Source organism: Erythranthe guttata, chromosome 4, assembly GCF_056151865.1.
Source record: "Erythranthe guttata isolate IM_541 chromosome 4, IM_541, whole genome shotgun sequence".
NCBI classification, from domain to species: Eukaryota; Viridiplantae; Streptophyta; class Magnoliopsida; order Lamiales; family Phrymaceae; genus Erythranthe; species Erythranthe guttata.
In genome coordinates, this window is record NC_142536.1 from 2,585,796 (window position 1) to 2,598,630 (window position 12,835).

General features: G+C 36.8%; 2 protein-coding genes across 2 annotated transcripts; both read right to left on the reverse strand.

The window, feature by feature from the left end:
- Positions 1-1,227: 1,227 nt before the first annotated feature.
- Positions 1,228-6,060, reverse strand: LOC105951147 (linoleate 13S-lipoxygenase 2-1, chloroplastic). Its single transcript, XM_012974538.2, has 8 exons — positions 5,538-6,060; positions 4,450-4,724; positions 4,069-4,306; positions 3,594-3,911; positions 3,418-3,503; positions 2,766-3,178; positions 2,242-2,508; positions 1,228-2,132 (listed from the first exon to the last, which is right to left on the reverse strand). The coding sequence occupies exons 1-8, from the start codon at positions 5,908-5,910 to the stop codon at positions 1,373-1,375; spliced, it is 2,730 nt and encodes a 909-aa protein (XP_012829992.2). The 5' UTR covers positions 5,911-6,060; the 3' UTR covers positions 1,228-1,372.
- An 874-nt stretch (positions 6,061-6,934) lies between these two features.
- Positions 6,935-12,270, reverse strand: LOC105951140 (linoleate 13S-lipoxygenase 2-1, chloroplastic). The gene is made up of 9 exons (XM_012974532.2): positions 11,801-12,270; positions 11,243-11,520; positions 10,506-10,743; positions 9,991-10,308; positions 9,086-9,171; positions 8,869-8,979; positions 8,482-8,783; positions 7,939-8,205; positions 6,935-7,846 (listed from the first exon to the last, which is right to left on the reverse strand). The coding sequence occupies exons 1-9, from the start codon at positions 12,162-12,164 to the stop codon at positions 7,087-7,089; spliced, it is 2,724 nt and encodes a 907-aa protein (XP_012829986.2). The 5' UTR covers positions 12,165-12,270; the 3' UTR covers positions 6,935-7,086.
- Between the last annotated feature and the right edge of the window lie 565 nt (positions 12,271-12,835).

Genomic DNA, 12,835 nt, shown 5'->3' on the forward strand with positions numbered 1-12,835 from the left:
TACCTTAAAATTTGCTCTTTTATTTAAAGGAATAACTAAAAAAGAATAATTAAACTATACAACTACAAATATTTGTTTGAGAAATGCAATATTTTAAAATTTAAAAATATTATTTTGCGTTGGGTGCGTATTTAATAAATAATATCTAATTGTTGTTGAACCAATTAATCGAATATATGTATATCCATAAATTTTAAGAAATCAATACTTAACTAATAGTAATCTTTTAAGTTTATTTTAGTTTATTTATTTCTTAAAATATATATTCATTAATTATTATACAATATATATATATATATTTATTTTAATTATTTTCCAATAATTTAATTTTAGTTACTTTTTAATTTTAGTTAATTTTATGATCCAATAATTATTAGATTGTTATGTTTCCTATGTTTCAATTTTAAAATATAAATTAGAGCGGCGGATATATGCAAGCCCATTTTTTTATTAGTTCAAGACCTTCAACGTAAAAATAATAATTTACACTTAATGGAATTCAAAACCAAATAAAAACACAAAATATTAAAAAAAAAAAAAAAAATCGGCACTACAACGCCGATTTTTACTTGTAAAGTCGACGTTGTGTCGCCGATTTGGTTAACAAAAATCAGCATTATGACGCCGTTTTTCGTGTACAAATTCGGTCTGGGTAAACCGATTTGGGAAACCAACGAAAACACACAAATCTCAATTTTTTTTTCAAAATCGGCTAAAACATTGCAACCCAACAAGAAATAAGCATAGATTAATATTCATCCACCCATATTTATGAAGAATCGATACTCGATTAATATTTTAGAATTTACAAACAAAAGTTTAGTAAAAATGACTTACTTTTTGGTGGTGGTGCGGTGGGTGGGTCGCTGGTCGTCGTCGGCGCGGTGGAAGTTTCACTGGTTGGCGTTGCGGTGGCAGTCGTGAGTGTTTTTTTTTTGATTTTTTTTTTATTTTTGGGTCTTGAACAAATTAAAAATAGAGTTTGTTTGTATTTGGGTATTATTTGTGGATAAGGGTATTTTCGTCCTCTTTGGTCTTGATGTAATAAGATTAAATTAATTTACAGGCTTGAACTAATAAACCCCTTTATGTGATTTTGAAACTAATAAAAAAATGGATTTGTATATATCCGTCGCCATAAAATAATTGATGTTAGGCGGGTAAGTGTTTCAAATGATACTTTAAGGCGTAAGTATTACAAATGCTATACTTCAGGAGTGCAAAGAATGAAGAAAACATTGTTAATACTTTTCACTATGATTTTCTTGAAAATGAAGCATTTAAACAATGCATTAACACGGTTCAACAAAGACAATGCAGGACTTGTACATCACAAAAAATACGACGAAAAGAGATGATCGAAAACCCGTAATTAAATAGAAACACTATTCGGGACACCCTTTCCGGTGACACCAGCTTCAGAAAACGGCTTGAGAAGCTGGTACGGCACCACTCCAGCACCTACCCTGTTCCTCAAATTCGTGTCTGCATTTCTAGCATCAATAATCCCTTCGATCACCTTCATTCTTCCATTAAACCGTTCAAATGCAGCCGTAATAACTTTATCATCTGCCCAATAAGGCTGAATTTTCTCTCCGATATACTCCTCATCGGGCGAATGAGTGGACAGTACATCAATAATGGCCATAATTATTGTAGCTTGAATTTGTGAAGGGAAGCTCTTTAGCAGGAACTCCTCAGGCCTCTCCATGAATTGTTTCGTTGCTTCATCGTTCGGGTCTTCAGTTGGCATTTGTGTTCGAGCAATGGTAGGCCTGTTCGGAAAGTATGCACCGAAATCAAATTGACCAAAGTTTACAGCAGCATGATGACCCGAAGCTACCCATATGATAGTCGTCAAAATTCCAACCAAATCTTCGGGAGTTTTTAGCTCTGGCCACCATGTTGCATCCTTCTTATCTCCATGGCCCACTGTTCGAATCTCTGTCCACCATGCTTGGAGTTCGTCATCTGATTGTACGAGGCTCGGTTCTTGATAGTAGCAAGCAACATAGTCTGCAATCCATTTTTTAATAGCATCCCACATAAGCAAACCATCATTGGCGTAAGGGTAGTCTTCGATTGTTAGTTTCAGACCATGAGGTGCAGTTGGATCCTCCACAGCCATTCCCCTGCAAACACAAACCCCATTAATTTTTTTTTTTTTTAATTTTAAATTGAAATTCCTAGTTCGTACTGCAACAATATATGCGTTTTCAACACCTTTATTAATTGATTTACCTGCTGATTAAATCTGCTGGTAGTCCCTCGAGGTTGAATTGCCATAGTTTGTCATAGGCAACAGAGCTCAATTCCATGGAATACTTTCCAGGTGAGAATGCACGCTCAATGATCCCACCAGCATTAATAAGGCCCCCACGAGCCAAAGCGTTAATTTCCATCGTGTAACGTAAATGAGGATGCAACAGTCGGTAAATTGGGTGCATTGCACTTAGTTGCCTGTTTGTTGCAATTATGTAAGGCTCTGTGCAAGCATGACTACGCAACCTGCAAATGTCCAAAAATGAGAGTGAATTTATTGACCAATCTCAAGGTAATCTTTAAGTTTCGATGAGCCATCCGACTTCATTAATTGAGAGTCAGAAATATGGCCATTCAATTCTACTCCAAAATTGTTGAACATATAATCAGACTTGCTGGAACTACGGTTTAGAGTTCTTTTCTCTTTAGTATTATTTAACTTCAAGATAAACCAACTTTTAGCTGTATGACAATATAAATTTTGGGATAAAAAGTGCTTTTACCAGTGGGTAACTAACTCATGAAAACCAGAGTCATGAGCCAAGACATGAGACTTTGCAAGCCTCCACAACCAAACACCAGTGGCATCCCAAGTTGGCTTGAACACTTGCTTCCATTGGGGCTTCCCGTCTATTGGTGGTCGAGTTAACTCGATTGCAACAGGCCTCAATGTGCCGTCAGAGGTTAAGTAAAACAATGTCCTGGATCCATAAAGAGTTGTCCCCTCGAGCTCTCTTACCTTGTTCACATATGGCAAGAACACATCATGATAATCTATAATGAAAAGCTTCTTTTCTTCCAATGCCTTTTGGACTGTCGTGCAGCCTCCAATTTCTTTTTCTACGAGCTCTGTTGTGATTGCTGATTCAGCTGGCCCGTACACCTCAGGGTCCAGGTTACTCTTCAATGGCCATTCCTGTGATTACTTTGTCATATTTAGAAGTATGTTTCTACCAAATATTTTCCTTGCTAAATATAGTTAAGATGAGACTTGATTCTAATAAGAGAGAGAAAAATTTATATGATCCTCCGCATCAGTTTTACCAAAGCAATCGTCAAGTCCAATTATTTGTCACACTAACCAAAAGAAAGTGAAAATTACCAAGATTACGTATTTTATCTAGAGAAGAAAAAAAATGTAGTTGGAGAGCATACCGTGACCAATTTGATGACGCATGGATTAATTCCTGCTAGAGTTTGTCTTGCAAATTCAGCGTCCCTAAACCAGGCAAACTTATCTCCTGCAATAACAAGAAGAAGCAGTTCAACGCAAATATTTCAGTTTGCAAATGTAGAATTACAGAAAAAGGAGGCAGAGATATGTGAATTACTGTCGATAAATTCAGGGGTCTCAAAGCGAAGGACACTTTTTTCGGAATCGGAGATAGCCTTCACAATTCTAGGTATGATACTTCTTAACGCCCCTACTGTTGCATCGTTCGGAAGCTCAATTCCTTCATTGAATAGAGTGTCTATAGCTGTGAAGTGTGGGAATTCATTACTGCTTAAGACCGTACTCTTCAGCGATGGAATTAATGCATGAATAACTGAGAACACAGTGTTTGCTGAGAATTGCAGATTCTTTATTTCTGAAAATGCTTCATCTCTCGGCACGTACATAATGGAGCTCGGTCTCTCAGACAATGGATCTGCCGGTTTACATAATACGAAATTGAGATGAATCTAAACACTTTCGAGCTAATTGAAAAAAAAAATGGACTCACATCAAAAAACTACGTCAAGACTTAGCTCGGCAATTTAACAAACACATGGTGTGCATGCGAAGAATCGAAAACAATCTCTAACCTTTCTTAGTTCTAGGGCGGCCAGTTCTGATGCGGCGAGGATAGGGATGGACGGAGCCTCCGAGAACGGGTCGGGCCAAATCGTCGTCGGAATCTGGATCGCCGATATCGTTGTAAACATCGTAATCGTATATTCTGTCGGCGGTTTTGCGCTCCCCTTGGCCATCGCCACGTAGAATCTCGAGCTCTTTCTCTCTGTACCTTTCCAGACCATTTGGAGTTTCACGTGGCAAATATGACTGCAACCAATCATTGCATAATCTAATGTTAATTTACTAATTTGCCCATGGTGATTTCTAATTACTTTTTTTCCTTTCTAAAATTCATTAAATCGAAAATAAAATCACCCGATACTTTTTACCAGGTGTAATGTTAAACTAACCTTGTTAGAGAAAAAGACTCTCTTATGAAGGTCGTCGGATGTGTGATGAACCCACGAGTTACAAGTAACTTCGAGTGAGTCACTCGTACTCGAGAAGCCAGTAAAGACAATATTCTTCACAAACATTTCATGGTGATGTTTATTCTCAATTAGTACCGCACCAATCTCCCCGAAATTCTTTGGAATCTTGAAACTAGCCTCGTAGTAGATTTCATTGTCTTCACTTCCTGATCTTCTTGCGGAAAATTTTACGGTAGGTTTCTCCGTTTCCGTTTCTTGAACAAAATAAAAAAATAATCAATATTTAAATCTTGATAAATTAAAAAAAAAATACTTGTACAATAAATATTTTTATAATTATAACAACTAGAGCTACAAGATAATATTAATTAAGTAATTAGATCATAAAAATTGACCAAGAAATTAATCAAGTGGTAACAATACTCCAACTAATTCATATATTTATATACTTTACAATTATATTGTAATTGTTACATAAGTACATACTTTACATGATATATTAATTAAAAATGTAATAAATTTTCGTTGAAATGGTCAGATTTAGATAATATAAGTTTGAAAACATGGTTTAATAAATTAGTATTTTAATTTAATAAGTTGTTGACAGAACATGATATATATTCCAAGACAGGTCGTGCATGCATGTTATCATATTTCTGGTTTTAATTTTAATTAACTTAAATAGTACTTCACTTAATATAATATATTAAAGCTGTAGTCTATTTGCATTTAAGATCACATGGAAAATTATTGAACTACCCTAGATCGATCAGAGTCAATTATAGTAGATTAATTATTATCGGTCAATACATTTATATCGTTAATTGCGGGTTCTTTAATTAATAAAAATAACAGCAGATTAATTTGGTCACTTTTATAAATGTTTAGATATATCAAAAAAAATATATATATTTGATTTGCATGCAATATCAAGCAAGCCTTATAACCTACACCTATATATATATATATATATATATATATATATATATATATATATATATATATATATATATATATATATATATATATATGTGTGTGTGTGTGTGTGTATATACATATATACTCACCGGAATCGAGTTCTGCAGCGACAAGCTCGATGAGAAGAGTTTCACCGAACAGCTGGGTTATAAAATCGAGCACGCCGCTAATTCCGAGGTGGGTGACGGCCCCCTTCACCGTCTGCAGGACAGTGACCACCGCTTTAACCGTGGTTGGCTTCTCGTCGGTGATCGGTAAAGCTTTTACTCCTAAGGTGGAGTGGTTCGACATTTTTTTCTTCTTCTTTGTTTCTTTTTCTTTGGATATTTTGAAAATGAAAGAATAAAGAGAGCAACGATGAATATTATTGTGGGACTGAGTGGATTCGGTATTTTGGTGATGTAAGAACAATACTTTTAGCCCTTGCTTTATATAGAGAATGCAAAAGGGTATAATTGTCATTACTTAAAAAATAACATGTTTTTTTAATCATATTTTGAAACGAACGAGGAACTCACGAGTATATAAGTGTACACTGGGTAAAAAAAAAATCTCGTGCAATAGTCAATAAATCAGACGAGAGATGTAAAACGCATTAGACAAACCTTGTGGAATTAATTAACTCGACTTAAGAATTATTAACAAGATTAGATCAAATTCGAGTTGTAAAATATTCAACCAATTAGCTTTTTTTTGACTGTTAGTTGGAACTAATTGTATAGATTATAATGTAAAGCGGGTCAAATGTATAATTTTCCAATTAAAGAAGGCGTAAGAGCGAAAATTCAAGTCCACTTGTAATTTTTTATAAGCTGGCGGTGTAATTAAAAAAGATATATTGAATAATTGAAATATGCGATCAACCAATCACGACCCACCACGTGTAGAAAAGAATATTTAAATTGTTTTTTTTTTTTTTTTTTTTTTTTTTTTTTTTTTTTTTTTTTTGGTAATGCAGGAACCCGCAGCCAACCATATAGGTGCACTGGGTAAACCTACACTCTCGTAAAAAAAAAAAAAAAAAAAAAAAAAAAAAATATTTAAATTGTTACATGCTAATCACATTCACGAAATGTAGATAATAATTTTGTATGTATGTATTTAGTTGACCGTTGACAATTAGATAGCACCGCCGGCGGCTCTACTAGTTGTCTTATGGGGGAGTTCGGTGGAAGCTTCATGCTTTATAAATTGTAATTTAAATAATGTATATCAATTATATATAAATCTTGAATTGGTTTTTTTTATTTTTATTTGTTTTACTCCTTGATGTATCTCTTTATTATACATTCACTAATATTTTATTTATGTTTTTATTATATCGAGTGGTAGAAAATATTTATTGGGTTGTGGAAAAATAAATATCTTGTTAATACATTTCACCACGATTTTCTTGAAAACGAAGCATTTAAAAATACGTTAACGCGGTTCAAAAAAGACAATGCAGGACTTGTACGGCACAAAAATTACAACGAAAAAGAGATGATCGAAAACCCATAACACAAAATATCCTATTAATAAAGCGATGATCGAAAACCATCGTTTGATTGTAATAATATATAATACATCATCAAAGATACATATATAGATGATTAACCCCATGTTTGATTTATTGTTGCAGACAAACGGTTTATATAACTAGATGGAGACGCTATTTGGGATACCGGTTCCCGTGACACCAGGTTCGGAAAACGGCTTGAGAAGCTCGTACGGCACAACTCCAGCCCCTGACCTATTACTCAAATTCGTGTCTGCGTTTCTAGCATCGATGATCCCTTCAATCTCCTTCAATTGTCCATAAAACCGTTCAAATGCAGCGTTAATAACCTTATTATCAGCCCAATAAGGCTGAATTTGCTCTCCGATATACTCCTCATCGGGCGAATGCGTGGACAGTACATCAATAGTGGCCATAACCACCACTGCTTGAATTTGTGAAGGGAAGCAGTTCAGCAGGAATTCTACGGGATTCTTCAAAAAATGTTTTCTTTCTTCTTCCTTTGGTTCTTCGGTAGGCATTTTTGTTCGAGCAATTGTAGGCCGGTTCGGAAAGTATGCTCCGAAATCAAATTGACCGAAGTTTACAGCAGCATGATGACCTGAAGCTACCCATATAATAGTCGTCAAAATTCCAATCAAATCATCCGGTGTTTTTAGCTCTGGCCACCACGGTTCGTCCTTCTTATCCCCATGTCCCACTGTTCGAATTTCTTTCCACCATGCTTGCAGCTCGTTATCTGATCGAACGATGCACGATTCTTGATAGTAGTAAGCCACGTAATCTGTGACCCACTGTTTGATAGCATCCCATAGAAGCAAACCATCACTGGCATAAGGGTAGTCTTCGATTGTGAGTTTCAAACCGTGTGGTGCAGTTGGATCCTCCACTGCCATTCCCCTGATATTAGAAAAAAAAAAAGAATATTATTTTAGTTCAGAATATATTGAAAATAATAAGATGTTTCCAACATCTTTATTAATTTCATTTACCTGTTGATTAAATCTGCCGGTAGTGCCTCCAAGTTGAACTGCCATAATTGGTCATATGCAGCAGCGCTCAGTTCGACCGAGTATTTCCCGGGGGAGAATGAGCTCTCAATGACCCCATTTGCACTAATAAGGGACTGACGGGCCAATGCATTAATTTCCATTGTGTAACGCAAATGAGGGTGCAACAGTCGATAAATTGGGTGCATTGCACTTAGTTGCCTGTTTGTCGCGATTACGTAAGGCTCCGTGACACAATGAGTCCGCAGCCTGCAAATATCCAAGACTTACGCGAGAGTGTAAAAGTACAATTTATCTGTCTCTTCAAAAGTTTGTTTTTTTACTTTTTTCCAACGTGTCATTCAAGAAGTAAAGATGTCTTAATAACTTCATTTGCTTCCTTGATTTGATTAATCAAGAATCAGAAATACGGCCATGCATAACTACTATTTAACCTAAAGACAGATTTCGGATATGAAAAAAAAGTAAAAAATAAAAAAGGGTCTGAAGGAAAAGTCGGGAAATTAATGACAAAACAGAACTTACCAGTGACTAACTAACTGATGATAACCAGAGTCGTGAGCCAAGACATGAGCTTTAGCAAGCCTCCACAACCAGACACCAGTGGCATCCCAAGTAGGCTTGAATACCTGCTTCCACTGTGGCTTCCCATCTATTGGTGGTCGAGTTAGCTCGATAGCTAACGGCCTCAATGTGTCGTCAGGTGTTAAGTAAAACAACGTCCTCGATCCATAAAGGGTTCTCCCCTTGAGCTCTCTTACCTTGTTCACAAATGGCAAGAGCACATCGTGATAATCCAACACGAAAAACTTCTTTTCTTTCAGCGCCTGCACAAACCGAAAAATGGATCAGATAAGAAGAGTAATAAATCTGTATTAGGATAACGCCAATCTTTAATTGCTCAGGTCTTACCTCATCGACTGTAGTGAAGCCTCCGATTTCTTGTTCTATGAGCTCCTTTGTGATTGCTGACTCAGCTGACCCGTACACTGCAGGGTCCAGGTTACTCTTCAAGGGCCATTCCTGTAATAATTTAACCATATTTAGAAATTTGCTTCTACCATATGCATTGTTCTTTATTAGTTTCCAAAACTAAGTTAAGCATGAGACTGGAACTAGCATTATATACCATGACCAATTTGATGCAGCACGGATTGACACCCGCTAGAGTTTGTCTTGCAAATTCGGCGTCCCTAAACCAAGCAAACTTATCTCCTGCAGTAAAAACAGGAAGAGGTTAAATGAAGGGGAAAAAAAGGAAAAATCTCATCTTGCACGATAAATTAATTACTTAAAACACATACAAAGAGGAGAGAGAGAGAGAGAGAGAGAGAGAGAGAGAGAGAGAGAGAGAGAGAGAGAGAGAGAGAGAGAGAGAGAGAGAGAGAGAGAGAGAGAGAGAGAGAGAGAGAGAGAGAGAGAGAGAGAGAGAGAGAGAGAGAGAGAGAGAGAGAGAGAGAGAGAGAGAGAGAGAGAGAGAGAGAGAGAGAGAGAGAGAGAGAGAGAGAGAGAGAGAGAGAGAGAGAGAGAGAGAGAGAGAGAGAGAGAGAGAGAGAGAGAGAGAGAGAGAGAGAGAGAGAGAGAGAGAGAGAGAGAGAGAGAGAGAGAGAGAGAGAGAGAGAGAGAGAGAGAGAGAGAGAGAGAGAGAGAGAGAGAGAGAGAGAGAGAGAGAGAGAGAGAGAGAGAGAGAGAGAGAGAGAGAGAGAGAGAGAGAGAGAGAGAGAGAGAGAGAGAGAGAGAGAGAGAGAGAGAGAGAGAGAGAGAGAGAGAGAGAGAGAGAGAGAGAGAGAGAGAGAGAGAGAGAGAGAGAGAGAGAGAGAGAGAGAGAGAGAGAGAGAGAGAGAGAGAGAGAGAGAGAGAGAGAGAGAGAGAGAGAGAGAGAGAGAGAGAGAGAGAGAGAGAGAGAGAGAGAGAGAGAGAGAGAGAGAGAGAGAGAGAGAGAGAGAGAGAGAGAGAGAGAGAGAGAGAGAGAGAGAGAGAGAGAGAGAGAGAGAGAGAGAGAGAGAGAGAGAGAGAGAGAGCTTTAAATCATACTGTTAACAAATTGAGGGGTCTCAAAACGAAGGAGAATTTTCTCGGAGATAAACTTCACAAGCCTGGGTATAATGCTTGGTAATGACCCCGTTTCTGAATCATCGGGAAGCTCGATTCCTTGGGTGAATAGAGTGTCTATAGCTGTGAAGTATGGGAATCCGAGGTCGGCGTTCGGGATGCTACCGCCACCCATGGATGGAATAAGTATTTGAAGGACAGCTTTAAAAGCTTTCGCAGCGAATGTGTCATTCTTCACTTTTGAAAATGCTTCATCTCTCGGCACGTAAAAACTGGCGTTCCTTGACTCAGACGATGGATCTGCCAATTTACATTGAGATCACAAAGTTTGGCTTCGGCAATTTGACAAACACATAGTGTGCATGAAAAAAAAAACAAAAAAAAACGGAAAAAGATGTCTGGAATATACAATGGTTTAGCTTCGGCAATTTGACAAACAGATAATGTTCATGAAAAAAAGAGAAAGAAAGAAGAAGGTATTGTACATCTTCTGTTACCTTGATTAGTTGTTGGACGGCCGGTTCTGCAGCGGCGGGGATAGGGACGATCGGGCCCGCCGAGAACGGGTCGGGCCAAGTCGACGCTGATATCTGGATTGCCGAGATCGTTGTATACATCGTAATCGTATATTCTGTCGGCGGGTATACGCTGACCATGGCCGTCGCCTCTTAGAATTTTGAGCTCTTTCTGTCTGTATCTTTTCAGGCCACTCGGAGTTTGTGATGGCAAATATGACTGCAAAAACCACATTACAACCGATTTCACATTTAGTCCCTTATGTTCATAAAATTACATTTAATCCCTTATATTTCAAAATTTTATAACTTTTAGTCATTTTTGTCAATTTTCCATTAAAAACTAATGGAATCAAGCATGAGTCTATCAATGACTTAACTGGCTGATTAACGGTAAATTGATGGAAATAACAAAAAAATAATGGACTAAATGTGTTTTTTTAATGCAGGGGATCAAATGTAAAATTAGTGCAAACTTGACGGATAAAAACTATAATTTTTTCAATGTTAATTAATAAATGGTAAAATACAATTTGCACCCTGTACTATTAACATTATTGCATTTATCCCCTTATACTATTGATAAATACAAAGTTACCCCTACCGTTGGCAACCGTTGAGCATTTTCGACATGACTTCATTTAAAATTCACTAATGATTTTAATTACCAAAAGAACATGAAAATTAAATAAATAAATGAATGGGGGATCGATGCGAACCGTGTTCCAAAAAAAGATTCTCTTCTCGGGGTTCATGGATTTGGGATGAATCCACGAGTTACAAGTAACTTCGACTAAGCGATGTCTTGCTGCGGAGAAGCCCTTAAAGACAATGTTCTTCACAAACATTTCTTTATCATCTTCATTCTCAATTATCACAGCACCGATCTCACCAAAATCCTCGTCAACATCGAAACTCGTCTCGAAGTAGTACTCGTTGTCGTTGTATCCTGATCTATGCGCACATGATTTAATCGTAAGCTTCTCTAGTCCCGATTCTTCAAAAGATAATTAAAAAAAAAATTAAACCTCTATAAATTAATACAGTCCGGACCAGCAAATTTTGTTAATTTAGTGAATATTAAATTATCGAACTAATAATTTAATACATTTCAACAAGCCGGAACCGAGAAAAACCATTATTTAAGCGAGGTTATTAATTTATCGAGGTTCAACTGTATATTGGTACTTAATTTTTATCCTAAAATTTCCATGCAGTATCAAAACAAGCCATGCATGCACTAGTTAATGTGATAAATATTGAATGTATATACTCACGAGGATCGAGCTCGGCAGCAACAAGCTCGACTAGAACGGTTTTAGGGAACGAGTCAACTGAATTGTCGATCCCAGGCGATTCTAGTTGGCTGGGTGGTTCCTCCGACACTTCCTGCAGCAACGTCACCTTTGCTTTAATGGTGGTTGTCGACTTAGCAGCGGTGGTGGTGGTTAGTATGGCTTTTATCCCGGTGCCGCCGCAGTGCCGCCGGATTACTCCGTTAGATCTTTTCGAATCTTTTGTTGGTAATGAAAATGCAGGAGCATTAGTTCCTCGACCGGAGAACAACGGCAACTTGGGCACGGAAACTAGGTTTCGGATAGTACTACCGGAGTGGGACACGTTGAAATTGTGCTTCAACATATTGTTTTTTTTCTTTCTTAAATTTGTTATTGTTTTGGATACTTAATTTTGGTAATGAAATTGTAGGAACCTATAATTAGGACAAGATATGATGTCTTATATAGGCATAAAAACATGTAATCAGACTAACTGATTAATATCTAGAAAATAGGAAAATATTCAACTGACTTGCTAAAGCTAGTGAATGACTTCGTAAAAGCTGCGACGGATAATATGACGGTCAACCATCGTTTTCGAAATATTGTGATCTAGCTACGAAGCGGATTACATCCTTTTTAAGACACATTGACTTTTTTCCTTTTCAATTTCACATACTCCCTCCAACAATATAGAATCCCGATTATACCCTTAGTGCAACTCCAATGGAGTTATTAAATGAGTCATCAGATCTCTTAACTACCATTTATTGATCAAAAAATATTTATCAGGTTGTGGAAAAATAAATAACTTATTTTTTAGAAAAAAAAACTAGTATAATAAAGAAAAAGAGCTGCAGATAAGTTTGCTAGTAAAACAAAGAAGAATGAAGATGCTAGAAAATCTGATGCCTCAGTGAAAGCATTGTTGATACATTTCACTACGATTTTATTGAAAATGAAGCATTTAAACAATGCGTTAACGCGGTTCATAAAAGACTATGCAGGACTTGTACGGCACAAAAGTACGACGAA